The 20,846-nt window shown below is 47.3% G+C and overlaps 3 protein-coding genes across 5 annotated transcripts in view; 2 read left to right on the top strand and 1 right to left on the bottom strand.

Annotated features, from left to right (window-relative positions):
- LRRC59 (leucine rich repeat containing 59) overlaps positions 1-7,454 on the top strand; it is a 16,790-nt gene extending 9,336 nt beyond the window's left edge. The window contains exons 5-7 of the mRNA XM_003817453.5: positions 548-620; positions 3,391-3,564; positions 5,452-7,454. Of these exons, the coding sequence (XP_003817501.1) occupies positions 548-620; positions 3,391-3,564; positions 5,452-5,699 (495 nt within the window). The 3' untranslated portion in view covers positions 5,700-7,454. The remainder of the gene's footprint in view (positions 1-547; positions 621-3,390; positions 3,565-5,451) is intronic.
- EME1 (essential meiotic structure-specific endonuclease 1) lies at positions 7,233-15,868 on the bottom strand. Of its 3 annotated transcripts, none has more exons than XM_003817454.5 (9): positions 15,450-15,868; positions 12,718-13,519; positions 12,508-12,635; positions 10,011-10,097; positions 9,797-9,918; positions 9,468-9,585; positions 9,126-9,241; positions 8,191-8,380; positions 7,233-7,929 (listed from the first exon to the last, which is right to left on the bottom strand). In XM_003817454.5, exons 2-9 carry the CDS (start codon positions 13,493-13,495, stop codon positions 7,753-7,755), a joined length of 1,716 nt encoding a protein of 571 aa, XP_003817502.4. In that variant the 5' UTR covers positions 13,496-13,519; positions 15,450-15,868; the 3' UTR covers positions 7,233-7,752. The 3 variants fall into 3 exon arrangements, with proteins under 3 accessions (XP_003817502.4, XP_054957709.2, XP_034798330.3); XM_055101734.2 differs by having other exon boundaries at positions 13,192-13,519; positions 15,450-15,570; XM_034942439.3 differs by lacking the exon at positions 7,233-7,929 and having other exon boundaries at positions 8,258-9,028; positions 15,450-15,570.
- On the top strand, positions 15,488-20,846 carry MRPL27 (mitochondrial ribosomal protein L27). Its single transcript, XM_003817456.5, has 4 exons — positions 15,488-15,596; positions 18,138-18,269; positions 18,625-18,692; positions 20,415-20,846. Exons 1-4 carry the CDS (start codon positions 15,557-15,559, stop codon positions 20,619-20,621), a joined length of 447 nt encoding a protein of 148 aa, XP_003817504.1. The 5' UTR covers positions 15,488-15,556; the 3' UTR covers positions 20,622-20,846.

The raw sequence follows: 20,846 nt of genomic DNA, 5'->3' as shown, positions 1-20,846 counted from the left end.
GTGTTTCACTTTTTTCTGACAGTTTTAATGACCTGGGCTCATAGCACTCTTCTCCAACTAAGGTTGGCACAGTAATTTTAGGATACAAAGATACAATTAACTCCATTAGTTTGGTGGTGGTGGTGGTGGTGGTTGTTGTTTTGAGATAGGGTCTCAGTCTTCACCCAGACGGGAGTGCCATGGCGTGACCACAGCTCACTGCAGCCTTGACCTTCTGGGTTCAAGTAATCCTCTCTCCTTGGCCTCCTAAGTAGCTGAGACTACAGGCATCTGCCGCTGTGCCTGGCCAATTTTTTACATTTTTCTGTAGAGACAGGGTCTCATTATGTTGCCGAGGCTTGTCTTGAACTCCTGGGCTCAAGCAGTCCTTCCATCTCGGCTTCCCAGAGATGGAGTTACAGGCGTGAGCCACCACATTCAGCCTAACTCTTATTAGTTCTACATTGCTACCATGATAATCTGGAAGCCTGAAAATAGTCTGTTTTTTGAGACTTCCCTGAGCAAACATGACTATGAAGAGCACTACTTTCCTCCTTTTCCTTTGCAGGTGTTACAGCACATGAAGGCCGTGCAGGCAGATCAGGAGCGGGAGAGGCAGCGGCGGCTGGAAGTAGAACGTGGTAGGTGGCTGTCCCTCTTGTAGTTATCTTTCAGGTCCTCATCCCAGCCAGTGGATTCTCATGCTTCAGGAGCTGGGATCCAGTAGAATAGTCATGAAGAACAGTTAGTGGGCGGTGGGGGGACAGTATTGTGGTGGATGGTATCGTCTTTATCTGATGAATCTCTCTTCAGTCCTGGCTTCTCTGCTGAGGTCTAGAGGCAGTCAACTGCTTATATTTCATCTCTGCTTGGAGGGTTAATAGGCATTCACATGAAATGTGGCTAAAACAGATTCCTGATGGCCCTTCAGTCCCTCCCAGTGTTCCCTGTAATAGGAAATCACTTTCCCTGTAGTTATTCAAGCCTAAAATAGGAAAGATGTTAATGACTCCTTTTTTTCTGTAATTCCCACATCCAATCTGTCAGCAAGTCCTATGTGGGACTGTTTCTCCAGCTCCGGTGCCATCTCTAACCAGCCACCATTCTGGGACCACCACAATGCCTTCCAGCATGTCTCCATGATGCTGCCATCTCCTTAAACTCATTCTCTTCACAACAGTCTGGGAGATCTTTTTACAACATAAATAATTATGCTGCTACTTGCTTAAAACCCTCTAATGGCATCCCACTGAACTTAGAATGAAATCCAAACTCATTGACAAGGCCAGCAAAACCCACCTTGGCCCAAGCTTACTTGCCTGCTCTCCACCGGCCTTGTTGCACACACAAGTGAAACTGGGCCATTCACTTCAGCTTGAGTACACCAACTGCAGTCTCACTCAGGGGCTTTGCTGGGTTTCCTTTTCCCTTAGTCTCTTTAAGTGCTGGCTTCATAATCCCACATCTCTGCTCAAATGTTGCCTTAGGTTAACTGTAACCCTTTTAGAACCACTGGATTAGAGTAGCCATTCTACCTGTCACTCTGTCATACCCTCTGCTAGTTTTTTTTTTTTAATTATTTTTTGAGACAGAGTCTCGCTCTGTTGCCCAGGCTGGAGTGCGGTGGCACGATCTCGGCTCACTGCAACCTCCGCCTCCTGGCTTCAAGCCATTCTCCTGCCTCAGCCTCCTGAGTAGCTGGGACTACAGGTGCCCCTCTGCTAGTTTCTTTAGGGCACAGATCACTGTCATCATTACGTTCACCTGTTTATTGTCTTCTCTACAAAGTAAATGATATAGGCACTGGAATGTGGCCTGTTTTCTCCATTGCTGCATCTCAAGCCCTTAAAATAACTCCTGGCACATAGTAGGTGCTCTGTTGACTGGCTGGCTGATTTCTGAGCCCCTCACTGGAGGACTCTTGTGGTTCAAGAAGGGATGTGTACAGTACTGATTACAGGCAGTCCCTGACAGCACCGTGCCAAGTTACAGCCATCCCTTATTACGCATGGCCACTGTGGCAAGACATACCCGTGTTTACTCTGACCCCTGTTGCCTTCACCTCTCAGTGGCCCATGTTCCCTAGAGGCTGGGTGGAGTGTGTTCTTGGCATTCTGGTGCCCAGCTGGAACTTGGAGCTTGTTTCTACATGGAGAAGCAGTGGAAAGCTACAGTATTTACAGTAGTACTATTCAGCTACATTATGGCTAACATAGGCTTTTAAGCCCTAAAAGGACATTTAACCATCATTTGTGGCATTCTGGCTTTGGCAAAATGTATTTCAGACTTCCAAATAACTAATTTGGAAATGCATTTTTAGAACCCAATAATTTGGAGGTTGTAATTTGGAAGTTTGTAAACATGCTTGAACCATTGAGTAAATCTGAATGTGTTCCTGTGTTCAGTTCTCAGATTCATGAGTTCAAGTATTTGTTTTTTAAGACTAGTCAAGTGCAGGCTGGTCCTAGTGCAGTGGTGTTTACAACTAATTCATCACAACCAGTTAGAGATTTCTTTCTTCCTTCTCTACTCCCACTGCTTCACTTGACTAGCCTTAAAAAAAAAAAAATAGTGCAGTAGTAAGAAGGTAGGTTCACTTTTTTAGAACAACATTGCCATTGTTACTTTTTTTCTTTTATTTTCTTTGAGGCATGGTCTCACTGTCACCCAGGCTGGAGTGCAGTGGCACGATCATGGCTCACTGCAACCTCCACTTCCTGAGCTCAATCGATCCTCCCACTTCAGCCTCCCAGGTAGCTGGGACTACAGGCATGCGCCAGCACACCCAGCTAATGTTTTCGTTTTTTTATAGAGACAGTCTTGCTATATTGCCCAGGCTGGTCTTGAACTCCTGGCCTCAAGTGATACTCCCAGCTTCACCTCCCAAAGTCCTAGGGTTATAGGCATGAACTACTGCTCCTGGCGTCATTGTTTCTAACCCTAAACTTGAGTACTCATTTTCTCTTCTCACTTGTCCCCCCATGCCACATTCATTTCTGAAGCTTGGGAAGATAGGAGTCCCACAGAAAACTGCCATGGTTTTTTCTCTTCATAGCTGAGTTCTAGAAGGCAATCAGTTGCTATGCCTTCTGAGTTAGTACCTAATTCTAGAGGAGCACCACTTATCCCTCATGCCTTTCTTAGGTCCTCCTTGTTATTTTACCCTAATTTCTCTGCTGCTTGAGGATAGGAACCTCGTAATCAGAAACCATTCAGCAAACCCTGAGAGCAGCTGCTTTTGGGGAGGGCTACTTCCAGGAGCAGAAGGATGGCTGTTTCCTTTGAATATTTCTTATGTGAACCATGGCACCAGGGTAAAGGTGGCAGAATCTGTACTTTTAATCACTTGGGAAAGCAAACTGCTGGAGTGTTTGTGAGAGAGAAGTCAAATTTTGGTATGTTTTGTTGTAGAGGCAGAGAAGAAGCGTGAGGCTAAGCAGCGAGCTAAGGAAGCTCAGGAGCGGGAACTGCGGAAGCGGGAGAAGGCGGAAGAGAAGGAGCGCCGGAGAAAGGAGTATGATGCCCTCAAAGCAGCCAAGCGGGAGCAGGAGAAGAAACCTAAGAAGGAAGCAAATCAGGCCCCGAGTAAGTTTTCTGCCTGTTGTAAGATTCCAGCAGGGGTACAGTGGAGACACTCATGTTTCCAGGCATAGACAACTGGGGTGAGCAGGCCTGCAAACCTTAGATAAAGTACACTCTAAAGCTTGGGAGTGGATAAGAAGGTTTGATTACGGGGAATGGGGGACTCTCCTAGGGAGGCAGTGCCCAGCTTGTTTGTTTCTCCAGTGCCCACATACTTCTGTGCAGGTGTTTGGGTCAGATGTGTCTTGGAGCATTCCCAGAACAGAGTCTCACTTTTTTTTAGAGGTGAGGGTCTAAAATCATTGAGATATGCAAAAATCACACACATGGTCAAGTTTCCTTTTTTTTTTTTTTTTTTTTGAGACAGAGTTTCACTCTTGTTGCCCAGGCTGGAGTGCAATGGCGTGATCTCGGCTCACTGCAACCTCCGTCTCCTGGGTTCAAGAGATTCTCTTGCCTCAACCTCCAAAGTAGCTGGGATTATAGGCATGTGCCACCGTGCCCAGCTAATTTTGTATTTTTAGTAGTGGTGGTTTCTCCATGTTGGTCGGGCTGGTCTCAAACTCCCGACCTCAGGTAATCCGCCTGCCTCGGCCTCCCCAAGTGCTGGGATTACAGGTGTGAGCCACTGTGCCCGGCAAGTTTACTCTTAAAAGTGCCTTACAGTAAGGTTCTGTGGCTCAGGCCTTTAATCCCAGTGCTTTGGGAGGCTAAGGTGAGAAGAGATCACTTGAGCCCAGGAGTTTGAGACCAGCCTGAGCAACATAGAGAGACTCTGTCTCTACATAAATTAAAAAATTAGCCAAGTGTAGTGGCACACACCTGTGGTCCCAGCTACTTGGGAGGCTGAAGCAGGAGGATCATTTACGACCAGCCTGGGCAACAGTGAGACCCCTCACTGCTTGAACACTAGAGGAGTCATTTGGCCTGCATTCAGGGAGCCACATTGTATAGAAAACACATTTTTGTGTTTTACCTGACTATGGTTGAATTTCATTAGTGACGTGGCTCCACATGCTGCAGAGGATCAGATACCCTCTGGGTGAAAAGGGACTCCTGAGGGAGAGGCAGGTGAGGGAAAGAGCTCTGTACAGAGAGTGAAGGCCTGTGGCCCTGCCCCTACTCACCCTTGTCTTGAACAGGACAGGGCCACAGGCCTCCACCTTTCTGATCTCACTGGTTTTTAATTTCCTTGTTGAAAATGAAGATCATACAGGGTAGTGATAAGGATTAAATGAGGAAGCAGGATCATGCAGTTCCTGGCATTGTGGATGATCAGTCAAGTTTTTAAAAATTTTGTCTAAAAATCTCAAAACTAATTTTTTTCTAATTAAAAATGTAACATATGTTCATTGCAAAGAATTGAGAAAAGATACCTATCTATCTAGATACATATATCAGAAAATGGCAACCACCTGTACTCCCCCATTCCTAGCAATCATCACTGCTTACAATATGGTGTATTACCTTTTGGGCTTTCTTTTTATATACACATTATATCATAATAATGACAATAATGATAAATCCTGACCGTGTTTCCCCAAGTGGACAGTACTCTGTCAGCGCTGGATGCCTCCTGATAAGCCTCTCCCTCTGCGATCCCAAGAGGCGTGGATCACCATGTTACCAAGGAGAACTTAGGACCCTGAGGGCTGTGAGCTACATGAGACACGCAGAATGAGTGCCAGTGTCAAATCTACCCCCTTGAGATCCAAGGGAAAAGTTGTTTCTGTTTTGGTCTCTGGAGACATTTTTTCTCTTCAGGGCCTGGGGAGTTTTTGCTTGAGGAAGGAATGTAGGTAGATCTGCACGGAGGAGACTAGCAGAGATTGTTATAGAGCAGGTCTCCTCTGACTGAACTTGCTTTGTCTACTGTTACTTTTCCTCCAGAATCTAAGTCTGGCTCCCGTCCCCGCAAGCCACCACCCCGGAAGCACACTCGTTCCTGGGCTGTGCTGAAGCTGCTGCTGCTGCTGCTGCTATTTGGTGTGGCGGGAGGGCTGGTTGCTTGTCGGGTGACAGAGCTGCAGCAGCAGCCCCTCTGCACCAGTGTGAACACCATCTATGACAATGCGGTCCAGGGTCTACGCCGCCATGAGATCCTCCAGTGGGTCCTCCAGACCGACTCTCAGCAGTGAGCTTGTCCCCAGCACCTGCTGCCTCCCAGCCTTGGAGTTTGGATTCCTATGGAATTGGGTTCTGCTGGACACAACCTCTTTTTAGCATCAGACCTACCTGCCATCATCAAATGGCTGCAGATTGCTACATGAGACCTCCTCTTTGTAGGACTTCTTCATTCCTTAGTCAGGGTTCCCTGGTGGAATGAGGAGAAATGGGAGGTGGCGGGGGGGCGCGGGGGGCAGCTACCTGCATGCCTAAAGGAGTAGGCTTGGGGGTGGGGAGAGAGAAAACATAGCCTTTTCTAGTTGTTATATAAAGCTGTGTAAAGGCAAGGCTCGTTTCTACTAAATGGTCAGCTGTCACTACATTTATACTTTTGTATGCCACAAACCCTTTCTTTCATTCCTCCCTGGGAATCAGGGTAGATCAGGAGGAACTGGGGGGGACTAGAACACCACGCTCAGTAAATCCAGTCTAAACTGGGAGGTAGGGGTATTCCTGTTTTCTTCAGGACCTCAGAGATGTAAGCATTTTAGCAGCCACACAAAATCTCTGGCTATGAAAGGGACTTCATGACCATCCAGTCCAATATAACACTTGCAGACAGAGAAACTGAGGTCTTCCATGACTTGCCTGGTCTCCCAGCTAGTTTGAGGCAAAACTGGATTCCCACTCTGGTATTCTTTCTTCCCTTTACGTCATTTTCCCTCCTTTATAATGTCCTGAGAGACTAGAACTCACACCAGAATCGATTATTCCTCAGGCGAAGCATAGACTCTTTCATGGTAGACAGATTTCATGACTCAGAGATAGAAATCTCTTGCTATCATCAGGTCACGGGCAGCTCCTGTGGAGTCCTGCCCAACTTATGTGGCTTCCATAAAATGGCAACAGTCCAGGCTCCTTGCCTCAATTTTAGAGCATTAACTCCCTGATTGCCAGTAAGCAAGGAGGTGGATCTCTGCAAACCTACACTGTCTATGACAGCTCTAGTTGTACTTGGTGTGACTAAATACCTCAAAGGCAATCTGCTTCTGCAGGTTTTGAAGTGTCAGCTTCATAAGACACTGAGGTTTAGAATTGTTTGATTCTAGACCATAACTGAAGGGCATAAATGGAAACAGGATATGAAGGGAAACAAGTAGCATCATGGAGCTGAAAAGTGGTGCATCACCCAATGGCTAGCACAAACAAGGATCACACTGTCCATTCTCTTGTCTGCTAAATTAAGCATTTTCTTGCCTCCTTTGCTTCATCTTTTCACAACAGCTGGATAGAGGGATCAGAAATGACTGTGTCATGGTGCTCATTCACTGCAAACTCCCAGTTGCAAGCTCCTTGGCTCCCCCGGAGGGAGCAAGAATCTCATAGTTCAGAGACACAGAGGGCCTTTTAGCCCTAATGACCTTTTGGATGGGACTGCAACTCATGACTGTCCTGATATTGGAAGAAAGGACTTTGTTAATCTTCTCCCCCATAGCTCTGCTGCGTAGGTCTACACCTTACTCAGAATCACTACACATTCCTTTAGTCTTCCTCCAAGCTCCAGAGCCATTGGTACAAATGCTTTATTGAAACTAAATGCATAATACACACAACGAGATGAAGACAATATAGAAGTCCGCATAGTCATCATAATCCCGTTCCTTGGCCGGTTGAGGCAGCTCAGTGGCTGAGCCCAGTCAAGCCAACCCGCAGCTTCACTCACGACTTCAAGATTTGATGCTAATTCTTTTGGATTTCTACAGTTATTAAATAAGTGTCTGAGTGGACTGTCTTTGTTCCTTTGTGTTTTGAGGGCTGGCTGGGTAGGAGTGGGGGTGGTTTGTCTGTGGCAGTGAATTTTTGCCAGGAGAGGAACATTAAATGCCAAAGGTAGGTGGCAGTATTTCAGTCTCTGCCCCAGCTGACAGGCAGAGAGACCTTCACAAATAATAAGACCCAAGAAAGACTGGGCCTCACCTAGGCTTGTGTTCCAGGAGGTGCTGCCAGTCTCTTCATTGCAGTCAGGCTCTGAGGTTGGGGAGGTGGAAGTTTCCAGCTTTTCATCCTCATCCCTGAGGGCTAGAATCAGTCAGCACTATCTAAAGAGAGATGTGGCTGTAAAGTGGTCATCTGAAGGTAGATACGCCTGGATAGTTCTGGTCCAATGCGGCGAGAAGTGGATGTCACACCTTCCCCACGGCGCACCTGTATGTCTGCGAGCAAATTCTGGCGTTCTTGCTCGGAAAAACACTGCCGATAAGCCTGGAAGTGGTAGATGACCTCTTAATATGGTACCATCCATGGTGATCCCTTCTCCATGAGCATGGAGGGTGCTACGCTTGGCTTGGGGCATGAGAACCTGTCCTCCCTCCCTGGGTCAGCATTAGCAACACTGATCTTAGTAGACCTGCACTGCTGACCTGTGAGGCCTTTGTGGGCCCTCAACAGTTGTCCATGGAAATCTGGGGGCCCACTGAGCCCGCAGGCAATGGGCAGTGACCCCTGAGCCCTGGAGCAGCATACCTGTACCAGGAGCTGTGGGGAGGGATAGGCATTCACAACTGCACTGGCCATTTCCAGGCTGACTCGGTTCAGCTGCTGAATCTGTCTCCTCCAGACTAGTGCGAGTCCCCTGCCAGCAAGGTCCACCTTCACCCCTCCAGCCCAGTCACTCTCCACACAGAAGGAGAAGGTAGTTTCATCTCGGAGCTTCCTGCAACAGCGTGGTTGGAGAGCTGTAAGTTGCTCATTACTCTTCTACACCTGTTCCCCTCAAGTGGCAACTGAAAAACCCCCCCATTGACCTTGGAAGAGGTGGGCACCATGTTACATCTGGCCTTTTTGTGCCTTTGACAATTTGAGTGCTCACTTTGTTCCCAGGTATAGGGCCAGTTGCTGATTCATTTAAAAACTACATCTAGTCCATTTTAGTAGAAGAAAAGATACCAGATTCTTTGGATATCTGGTAATCTGCAATCTATTTCTGGTTCTTCTAACTGCTAGGAGCTTAGACAAGTCAATCTCTTCAGGCCTCAGTCCCCTCAAGTATAAAATAAGGGACTTGGACTAGATTGTCTCTGAGGTCATTTACTTATTTTAAATTCTAACAATGAACACTTCTTGAACTGAGTAGGCTAAAAATTTGCTTTCCTAGTGCTTATTACATTGTGATCTGACCTGTAATTAATCCTGGTAACTTGGCCTATGGTAACCTGGCCTATGATATCAGCCTGCAGAACACATACTTACATATAGGCGAAAGGAGAATATTTGAAAAGGCGCTAGGCTTGAGGACTCTTCCCAAGAATCCCCAGTGTGAGGTCAGCTCCTTCTGCCTCAAGCTTGAGAGACAATGGGCTGACTGCAGAGATGAGGGGAAAGGGACATTTGCTTTGACTGCAAGAGCCATGGTAAAGGACAGGCCCAGCGTGGAGGCTGGACTTGCTGGGGTTACTCACTTGAAGGGCGCCTCAGCCACAGCCTTTGTGAATGCGCATGTGAAGTCGGCCAGCTCTTTCCAGCTCTGCACAATTTGAGCCTGGGCTTCTGTGTGTAGCTGCAGATCCACCAATGCCTAGAAACCCAAAACCAACGATGGACTGGAACAGTAGGAAGAGACTAGCTGCAAGTCACTGTCCACTAAAGCCACACCCCAGCCCCTTGGCTTCCTGTTTGGTACCTTCTCTTAGTCAGTGCCAAGGCAGAAAACAGTACGCAGCAGGCATTTTATTCTCTATCAATAGCAAGTCTCAGGTGACCAGTGAGTACCCAGCCCGATTCAGGCAACAGGACGTTCTTACCTCTTCAGCGTCTACCCTGGATACCATGGACTCTATGCTGGTCTCTGGTTGTCTCTGCTGCTGCTTCTTGGTCTGTTTATTTGCTCCCTGTTTCCCTCTTCTTGGAGGATTCTGAGCACTGGTGCAGGGGAGGAAATCAAAGAACAGCAGCTCCAGGCTGAAGTCAGGCAGAAGATACGGAAGAAGACTGGACCAGAGCATACCCCCGGACTTGTTAGAGATGGACTACCTTGCAGAGTGACCTACATCTGCAATGAATAAACTAAACTCACCCCTCTTGGCCCAAGAGCTGCCCCTTTTAACATGAAATCACCAGGGCAAATCCAAACCTGAAGCATTTCTCCTGATCCACAATCACCAGTGACAGAGCTTTCCCTGCTGTCTTTGCTGTGATGTCAGTTACAAAGCCCTGAAGCGTTTCCTTCCCTTTCATAGTGCTGTCCAGGCTTCCCTGCATGAAGGGGCAGAAACTGCATTAATACTTGTTTCCTAGTAAGAGTCAGCCCTCTGTTCCGTGTCCTCCCACCCTCTGGCTCTGCCCACCTGCTTTCCATTGTTGATCATGGACACAAATGCCTCTGCCCGGAGCAACACCAGTACTGTTGGATCCTCCACCCAGTCCTCTCCGTCCTGCCAAAGTACCCAGAACACAGCACAGGGAGGGAGGTCAGCAGGTATTGAGCACCTGTGAGAGTGGCCCAGGTCTTCTGGGTGAATGAACTAACTCCCACCCCTCATGCATTATCCCTTCTGGAATGAAGTCACTGTGGCAAGAAACAGTGTCGCTGTCCCTCCCAGCCCTCAATGATTCAGTCTTGGTGCCCTGCATCTCAGAGACAGTGAATAAGAAAGGAACATAGCAGCCAGGCGCGGTGACTCACGCCTGTAATCCCAGCACTTTGGGAGGCCGAGGTGGGCAGATCACGAGGTCGGAGATCAAGCCCATCCTGGCCAACACAGTAAAACCCCATCTCTACTAAAAATACAAAAATTAGCTGGGTGTGGTGGTACGTGCCTGTAATCCCTGCTACTCGGGAGGCTGAGGCAGGAGAATTGCTTGAAACTGGGAGGTGGAGGTTGCAGTGAGCCGAGATCATAACACTGCACCCCAACCTGGCAACGGGGCTAGACTCCATCAAAAAAAAAAAAAAAAAAAAAGGAACATAGCAGGCCAGGCACGGTGGCTCACACCTGTAATCCCAATCCCAGCACTTTGGGAGGCCTAGGCGGGCGGATCACCTGAGGTCAGGAGTTCGAGACCAGCCTGGCCAACATGGTGAAACCCCGTCTCTACTAAAAATACAAAAATATTAGTTGGGCGTGGTGGTACACGCCTGTAATCCCAGCTACTTGGGAGGCTGAGGCAGAAGAATCACTTGAACCCAGAAGGCAGAAGCTGCAGTGAGCTGAGACCATGCCATTGCATTCTAGCCTGGGCAGCAGGGTGAAACTGTCTCAAAAAAAAAGAAAAAAGAAAGGAACATAGAAAGTTGAAAGGGGCTGGGGCCATTTTGAATACGGGAATGGAGGGAAGGGAAACTCTTCCAAAGGATTTAGTACAAGTAAATGACTCTGGCTTTGAAGGCAGATGCTGTGAGCCGAGTGGTCCTTACAAACAGATAAGTTTTTTTGTGACAAAGACAAGAATCACAAGGGAAACTTCAGTCTATGAGAGTACCTCCTGTTTATCACAGGTAGGGCATAATCAAAGTCAAGGATGCCTCAAGGCCAACAATCCTCCAGCAGTACAGTATTATGGAGTAATTGGGGAACAGGACTTTGATAGAAAGTTTTCTGATTGGGTCCCTATAAGCAAAGCAAGACCTATATTACAGCAAAGTGTAGGTTGGGGGAGCTCTGGGTTCTCATTCCCGTTGTGATCCTCAACAAGGCTTTTAACTTTTCTGAGCCCCAGTTTCCCCACCTGTGATGTGGGGAGAAGTCCTACCCTATAGGATGACTGATGGAAACACAAGAGAGAATGTGGGAGTGCCTTGAGAAGGTAAGCTGCTCTATGAATATAAAGGCTTGCTAATACCCCCAGAGTAAAAAGTGTGGGGAACTGTCCTGTGTTACTGAGAAAGTTATCAGATCCAAAAAAGAAATCAAAGAGAGGAAAAAAAAATCTTTTTTCTTTTTTTATACAAGATGCTTCTGGTGAGATAAAAAAGAATCTTAGTGCTAGGCAAGGTGCCTCACACCTGTAATCGCAGCATTTTGAGAGGCCGAGGCAGGTGGATTGCTTGAGCTCAGGAGTTGAAGACCAGCCTGGGCAACATGGCAAAACCCCGTCTCTACCAAAAATACAAGCTACACTCTGCAATCTCTACAAAAAACACAGGGCCCACATGTCTTCTGGCTCCCAGCTGGGTGTCACCAGCAGGGACCCGAGGAGAGGACTAGTGGGAAGGAGAAAAGTGAAGTCAGGGTATTTTTCCCCTGGCTCCCTCCCAGTGGGGTCACCTAGGGTTTGCTGTCCCCCTCTGTGGCAGCTCATAGCTTCGCTCAAGGTGTTCCTCTCTCCATTTCTCTCTCCTGAATTCTGTTAACCACTCCTTCCCCTCATCCCTTCAGGCATAGGGATGGTAACAGCTATGCCAATGGTTCTCAACCGGGGGTGATTTTTCCCCACAAATGACATCTGGCAGTGTCTGCAGACATTTTTTATTGTCATGACTGAGAGGGGTACATTAGTAGATAGTGGCCAGGAATGCTGCTAAACGTTGTGCACATCATAGGACAGCCCCCAAAACAAAGAATTCTCCAATCTAAAATGTCAACAATACTGAGGTCGAAAAACCATAAGTTGTGCTGTTATTACTATGAGGTACCATGCTGTCACTGGTAGTTTCCTCGTACCCTGCCCCTGCCTTGGCAAACAGTCCCTTTATTCAATCTTCTTTTAATTACCCTGAGTTGAATGTGCCATCTGTCTTCCTGCTGGGGCCCTGACTGATAAGTATCCTTTAAAATAAAAGCATATTTATCCTGTAATTGTAAGGGGAGGAGAGGGAGGAAATGTCAGCCAGAAAACCCCTACCTCAGACGGCCCAGCCCTTCTCCTCCAAGTGACACTGCAAGGCACAGCCTGCGCCTCAATCACACAGCGGCACTCCATGGTCTGCAGTGCTCCTAGGAGCTGGCCCCCACCTTCCATCTGTAAAAGCACTGCAACAGATGGAAAAGGGACTGTCAGTGGGGGGTCCAGAAAGCAGATAACTCAGCACAGGACAAAGACACATGTGAGGACCTGGATCCAGCACTACAATGATGTGTTTTAAGCATTCCTCTGGCCTCTGGGCTTTCATCCTGGTAACCAGTGCTGCATTCTTTCTTTCCTGTCTTCTCAGGGTGCTTTCCTTCTGCCTCGCTTGTCTCTGCTGCCGGCATCCGTGTGAGCCTCTTCCCTGGACCTTCTGACTCCGCTTGGTTTTCTTCTGGGGTGGAAGGATGTCAGAATTTGTTCTGGTTACTGCCAAGCTGCTGCTCTGGCCAGGGCAGGTAGACAGGTAGGCTGGAAGCTGACGGCATGGATCTAAGATCAGGTCCTTGTTATCTGCTGCACTCCTCTCTGGGGTATCATGGAGGGGAACTTCAGGGATCTTTGGAAAGGGCTGCTTTTTCCAGTCACATGATGCACCTTCATTATTTTGATGATCCAAAACACTTTTAACTGGGGAGCTAGAGTCCTCAGGGCTCAGTTGCTTGTGGGTCAGAAACTTACGTGTAAGCCTTTGAGCCAGAGGAATAAATTCTTCTTCATCTTCACTTTCACTGCTTAGCAACCTGACTGGCTGTGTTTGTGTGACAGTTTCGGCTATGTCTGGGACAGGTGGTGAAAGTAACTCTGGTGCTGGAGGACAGGAGGCTTCACAATCTGAGATGTCAACCACTACAATCTTCTCTTCCCTTTCAGGCTGTCTCCTCTTTGTTGAAGATGGTTCCTTCTTCAGAAAGGCAAATGTTGGCAACTCCTCAGAGTCACTATCACCAGAATCCAATGAGGGTGATGACTTCTTTAGAGCCATCAGTATGTGCTATCAAATAATTCCCTAAAAGGAAAAGAGACATACGACACAGACTGGAGCATTCAATTCAGTCCACTAGCTGTGTTCCATAGCCAGGCTTTATGACATAAATATAAGATATAGAGAATACAGAAACAGAGAAATATGACATGGCCCCAACACATTCAATCTGGAACTCTAACTCCTGGTAATCTAACAGGAATCCTCCTCAAATTCTTTCCAGGTCAAGATGAAGTATAAACAAAGTAGAGTTACCATTACAAAATTTTAATGGGGGGAGGTGGTAACAAGATTTAACACCTCCAACCCCTTGTTGATCTTCACGTTTGAAATGGAGATGTCAAAAGTTATTCTTTTTTTTTTTTTGAGATGGAGTCTCACTCTGGCACCCACGTTGGAGTGCAGTGGCACAATCTTGGCTCACTGCAACCTCACTCCCAGGTTCAAGCGATTCTCCTGCCTCAGCCTAGCTGGGATTACAGGCGCCGTAGCTGGGATTACAGGCGCCCCACCACCACACCTAGCTAATTTTTGTATTTTTAGTAGAGACGCGTTTTCATCATGTTCGCCAGGCTAGTCTTGAACTCCTGACCTCAAGTGATCCGCCCGCCTTGGCCTCCCAAAGTGCTGAGATTACAGGTGTGAACCACTGCACCTGGCCAAAAACTGTTCTTTTTAAAAATTGAGATATAGGCTGGGCGTGGTAGCTCATGCGTATAATCCCAGCACTTTGGGAGGCCAAAGCAGAAGGATCACTTGAGCCCAGGAGTTCGAGAACAGCCTGGGCAACATAGTGAGAACTCGTCTCTACAAAAAAATACAAAAATTAGCTGGGTATGGTGGCTCACACCTGTAGGCCCAGAAACTCAGGAGGCTGAGGTGGGAGGATTGCTTGAGCCTGGGAGGTCAAGGCTGCAGTGAGCTGTGATTGTACGACTGCACTCCAGCCCGGGTGACAGAGTGAGACCCTGCTTCAAAAGAAAAATAAAATAAAAATAAAAATAGAGATATAATTTGCACAGCATAATATCCTTTTAAAAGTGTACATTCAGTAGATTTTAGTATATTCACAATGTTGTGCAACCATCATCACTATTTTTATCACCTCAAAAAGAATTCCTGCAGCCATTAAGCCGTCACTGTCCTTTCCCTCCCTCTCCCCAGCTCCTGGCAACCATAAATGTCTGTATGCATTTGCCTATTCTGGATATTTCATATAAATAGAATCGTACACTATGTGGCCTTTTGTGACTGATTTTTTTCACTCAGCATGTTTTCAAGGTTTATCTATGATGTAGCCTGTATCAGGAGTTAATTGCTTTTCATGACTGAATAATATTCCACTGTATGGATATGCTACATTTTGTTTATCCATTCATCACTTGGACATTTAATTTGTTTCCTTTTTTTGCCTATTATGAATAATGCTGCTATGAACACTGACATACAAGTTTTTGTGGGGGTATGTTTTCAAATCCCTTTCGTGTATATACCTAGGAGTAGAATTGCTGGGTCATATGCAAAGCTAATCATTTCTTGAACATTTACTAACACTGTAGGTATGACCCAGAAGGAGACATGTAACCTGCCTAGGCCTCAGTTTCTTCCTTAGTAAAACAGGGATGGTAACAGCACCCATTTTATAAGGTAGTGAGAATTAAATAAAATAATGCATCCACCGCGCTTAGTACAGCATCTGGCACACAGCTGGCTAAGTAGAGTAAGTTGAATGACTACGGAGGGGGCCTCATCTCTGACCCTTCGCTGGGCCTCCGTTGACATCTGCAAATCAGGGGAGTGGGACAAGCGGGCCCCTGCCCGACAAGCTCTGCGCCTCTCAGGCTGGCGGTCCGCTGCAGAGGCTCCTGGACACCCTAGCCACCAAGACTCTGCAGAGCGGTGCTCAGGAGGGAAGCCCTGCCCAATCCGCAGGCCTGCGACCGGGGACACTCACCTGCAACTTCTCCCGCCACTCTTTCAACTGCCACGCAGGGCCCGGAAGTAGATCTCCTGATAGCGGAAGTAGAAACTTTTCGAGACCGGAAGTGAGCGATCGCAAGCATGGCGTCGGTGGTGCTGGCGCTGAGGACTCGGACAGCCGGTAATGGGACGCAGTAGTCAGAGCGGGGCGAGGCGGGGAGGCAGAGTGGAGCTCCAGCAGGGAGGGAAGGAGGTGACACTGATCCCCGCGGAGGACCTTGGATGCGAGGGGAAGTGTGTGGGGTACTCCAGGTTTGAGGGACGGTGTCGCTGGTCACGTGACACATCCTGGGTGGAGCCGTGAGTGAGGGCGTTTGAAGAGCACTTGTCTTTCTCCTGCCGCAGCAGCACGGACGGGTTCCTTGGCGGTTGGGGTTTGGGTGGATCCTTTCTCTGTAGAAGTATTAGTAACATTGGCACATTGGGGTTGAAAAAATTAATCTATTGATTCAGCAGATTGAGGTCTTACTTTGTGCTAAACACGGCGGTAGGTGTTCGGAAAATCAGCAGAAAACGTGAAGACTTGGCTTCTAGCCCCCGAACGGTTCTCTCTGGTGCATAAGCCAATAAATGAACATATAAAGTAGATGTAGACTGGCAAGTGCTGTGAAGAAAGATAATGTGTGTCTGTGTGTGTCTTTTTTTAGATTGGATGGTGAAGGAAGGCTTCTGAGGAGATAACATTTAAGACCTAAAGAATGACAGGAGGCGGGGCGTGATGGCTCACGCCTGTAGTCCCAACACTTTGGGAGGCCGAGGTGGGCGGATCGCTTGAGCCCAGGAGTTCAAGACCAACTGGGCAACATGGCAAAACCCCATCTCTACAAAAAATACAAAAATTAGCTGGGTGTAGTGGCGCTTGCCTGTGGTCTCAGATACTCAGGAGGCTGAGGTGGGCGGATCACCTGAGCTCGGGAGGTCGAGGCTGCAGTGAGCTATGTTCATACCACTGCACTCCAGCGTGGGTGACAGAATGGGGCCCTATCCCCTCCCCCCCAAAAAAAAGAATGACAGGAGACCTAGCCCTGTGTAGAGTGAGGGACAGGAGAGTGACTTGAGCCAGTTTTACATTTTGAGAAGCAAACTATTGCTCTTATGTAAATTTAAAGGGGATAGGAGTGGAAATGAGGAAATCAAATGGAAAGTCGTAATAGCACTGAGGAGAGATGATTTAGAGATGTTTGTGGTGGCAGTGAACTTGGAGGAAAACGGATGAATTTGAGATCTGTTTTGGAGTTAGCATCCACAGAGCTTGCTGGTGAACTGAATATGTGAGGTCAGCAAAGAGAAGGAATCAGCAATGACTCTGGTTTCTGCCTAAGCAACTGGATGGATGGTGGCACCATTTACTTTGAGGAGGAGGATGGGGAGTAGGGTGAAGAGCAAAGATTTGTGAGTGAGATAATGTAAGTAAAGTAAAAGCCCAGCTCCTGAGCTTAGTAAGTATGTAAATGAATGAATAGATGTTTAAAGGTAGGTAGATCCTGGCGCCGGGCATGTTTTAACATGTTGTCTTTCTGAGTCCTTATCTCTGGTCCTTTGCCCCAGCTAGTCTCTGGTGTCATGGAAATGTCAGAAACCCAGGCTTCAGGAACTCTGAACTTATAGGCTCCAGAGACCCACAAGGCTTCTCTAAAGACACTGGCATGGACCTTAAATCATGGCTGTGTCTGGAGACCTGCAGGCAAGGAGTTGCACCCCTAGGCTTGTCATACAGCAAGGGACTACCATCTTAGTATGAATTTTAGTTCATTTTACTTCTGCAAATGAATGCTATTGAGCACTTTGGAATGAGTATGGAGAGGTCAGATTAACAAGGGCAGTGTGTGGGTCATGGTTGGACCTCTGCTTGATGCGCTTTGAGAAGAAAGGGCCCAGCCTTCTGAAATGGCCAGGACCCTGTGGGAGCCACCTTTAGGCCAGCCATCCTTTTGGTTTACTAGTATTTGGTGAGCAGTGGATGAGTGGACAGCTGAGAAAGTCATGGGTGAGGCCTGTAATCCCAACACTTTGGGATCACCTGAGGTCAGGAGTTCGAGACCAGCCTGGCTAACATGGTGAAACCCCGTTTCTACTAAAAATACGAAAAATTAGCTGGGCGTGGTGGCGTACACCTGTAATCCCAGCTACTTGGGAGGCTGAGGCAGGAGAATCGCTTGAATCCGGGAGGCGGAGGTTGCAGGGAGCCAGGACTATGCCATTGCACTCCAGCTTGGGCAACAAGAGCGAAACTCCATCTTTAAAAAAAAAAAGAAAGTAAGTCATGGGTGAGCCTGAAACAGAAGCCTTTCTGGATGTACTGGGCTCCCCAAGTCTGTTCTGGCCCCTCCGTGGTGCATGAGGGTGAGTGAGCCTCTGAAGCAAGCAGCTCTCTGGTGTCCATTTCTCCTCAGCACATTTAGACTGAATGTGTCAGAACCCAGAACACATGATGTTTATTTTTTTCCATTTGTGTTTCACTGCTCCCCCGCCCCCTCCCCCAAAAGGAGAAAGCCAAGGACTTAGAGGTATTCCCTGAGAACTAATACACTCAGTGGCACTTCTGCTCCCCTGACACAGCTTTCTCATCTCCCCACCGCCTCTCACCTATCAGCATGTGGCCCATTGAGGCAGAAATAGTTTGAGCCTGTCTGTCTGAACAATGTTTCTGTTTTCTCTGCAGTTACATCCTTGCTAAGCCCCACTCCGGCTACAGCTCTTGCTGTCAGATACGCATCCAAGAAGTCGGGTGGTAGCTCCAAAAACCTCGGTGGAAAGTCATCAGGCAGACGCCAAGGCATTAAGAAAATGGAAGGTGAGGATGTGCCTTGGCTTCCCCTTCCTAGCTGCACCCTGTCCTCATGTTCCTTAGGAGAGCAGAAGAACCGTGCATGTGCCTGGCCCTGTTCTTCCTTACCATCGTAATTGGCTCCAGTTTAAAGGAACAGATAAGACCTGAGGAAGGGTCATCGAGTGGGTGGGTGTGAGCCATAACCATGCAATTAGAGACAAGAGCTGCTGGGTGGCAGATCCTGCGCTGCTTGTGTTGGACTGTCTGGGAGTTGTTTTTGGCCAGGGGCAGGCTTGGAGGTTGGTGTGCAGCATTTGGGCCATCATGTTTCCTTGGTAGTTTGCTATGCTGCCCCAGTCACTGTGGACTTCTCTTCTAGGTCACTATGTTCATGCTGGGAACATCATTGCAACACAGCGCCATTTCCGCTGGCACCCAGGTGCCCATGTGAGTTGCTCCGTTGCTGCCCCCCTTTTTCCTTTTCTAGGATGACCTCTCCTTGCCCCTAAGCATGGTAATAACAGTTGCATGTATTGAGTGCTTACCAAATGGCAAGCATTGTGCTGATTCCCATGCCTACACGATCTCATTTCTTCCTTACCACATCCCTGTGAGTAAGGTAAAATGCCAGAGACCTAGACGGGGTGGAAGGAGCAAGTGACTGCTGGGATTTGCACCAGGTCTGCCTAACTCCCAGATCACTATGATTTGCCTTGGTGTTGCATTGGGCTGGTATTCTTGGTTCTCCTTTCTAACCCTCAGTTCTTGGAGGACAAGATACCTGGTGATTTAAAATATTATTTTAGTCTTGGGAAACTAATTTCAATTTATTAGTTTTTCATTATTCTAAGACTTCTTCCTTTGTATAAACTTACTTGCAGATGGTTGAAAGATAGCTTGAATTTAATGAAATAGAATTCAGTGTGCCAGGAATTAGGTTCATACCAGGTGGGGATTTCAGTTTCAGCAAGTTGGCATCATTTTTATAGGGTAGGACAGTTCTTTGTTACAGAGACATAACGATACTGTATTCTCCACATTATTTTAAATATTAGTTGCCTTTGTAAACAGTTTCCCCTCCCCCACCCCTTTTTTGATAATTTTAGTAGGTACAAAAAGGTTGATAGTAACCTGTATTTATTTCAAAGATGCTAATTTGTATGTGAATTGATTATGTATGTAGTAGCTTTACCTTTTAGAACTTAAGACATTAGATGTGTGGCTATGTCAACAATAATAATCAAAGCTAACACATTTTGAGCTAGACAGTATTCTAGGCCCTTTATGATTGTTGAGCATTAATCCTCAAAATGACCCTGTAAAATAGTTAATATTATCCCCATTTGACAGACGAAAAAATAGAGGCACAGTGAAGTAACTTGCCTAAGACCACACAGGAGTAAGTAGCAGTGCTGTATTTGAACCAGGCATCCTGGCTCCAGAGCCCATTCTTTTAATCAGAGAGACAGAGAATAATGCTGGACTGCCTGGGTAAAATTTGCCACACACCCAGCCTGAAGTTCTAAAAGAAAAAGCTAAAAAATATGGTTAAAAACTGTATATACAACACAGTTTAATCTCTCTGCTTCATATTTCATATCTTAAAAGTGGCGTTGGAAATAATACCTCTTTCACTAGGTGAGAATTAAATGACTTAATGTGTGTTAAAGGGCTTACATGGGTATTAGCTAATGCAGTAGTATGATTGTTTTATTAGCATATGCATTATCCATATAGCTTTGGTCTATATTTTCCATAGAGCCTAAACTTTATAGATCACTATCTAAATGAAAATTTACATCAAACTAGTGTTTTAATATGACAGTTCTAGTGTTGTTTAAGTCTAAGTGAAGATTTAGGGCATCTTCCTGGGTTTTGGGATTTGTGCAGTGTGGCTTCTGACCAGCTGCATAGACATGGCTCCAGGTAACAGCCCCTGGGACTGAGCAGTGGCCCATGTTGGCTGTTGGAGCTTTCTTTTCCCTCATTTGTTATGAGTCAATAAAGAAGCAGAAGGTTTGGACGTGCTAGCCAGTGGGAAAGGGAACCTGAGATGGAGCTCTCTGATCCCCCTTTCAGCCCCAGGGCCTGGCTCTGTGTGAGAAGTCTGTCCCAAAATTCTGGGACGGACCACCTCACTGACCAGCTGACCAGGTCTGTGTGTTGCAGGTGGGTCTTGGGAAGAATAAATGTCTGTATGCCCTGGAAGAGGGGATAGTCCGCTACACTAAGGAGGTCTACGTGCCTCATCCCAGAAACACGGAGGCTGTGGATCTGATCACCAGGCTGCCCAAGGGTGCTGTGCTCTACAAGACTTTTGTCCACGTGGTTCCTGCCAAGCCTGAGGGCACCTTCAAACTGGTAGCTATGCTTTGATGTCCTGTTGAGGCCATCGGACAGAGACTGGAGCCCAGGTGACAGGAGATGGTGATACCAGAAGTCAAGGGTTGGGGTGGCGACACGGCCTCCCGAGGAAGAGGTCTGCTTGATGGTGACTCTGCAGGAGACTCTGAAGTGACTGCTGGGAAACCCTTTGGGAGACCTGACCTGGGGCCAAAAATAAAGTGAGCCAGCGTCATGAACGCATGCTATTTAGGGACA

Source organism: Pan paniscus, chromosome 19, assembly GCF_029289425.2.
Source record: "Pan paniscus chromosome 19, NHGRI_mPanPan1-v2.0_pri, whole genome shotgun sequence".
In the NCBI taxonomy this organism is placed as follows: Eukaryota; Metazoa; Chordata; class Mammalia; order Primates; family Hominidae; genus Pan; species Pan paniscus.
Note: the sequence above shows the minus strand (reverse complement) of the source record. Positions and strands in the feature narration are given on the sequence as shown.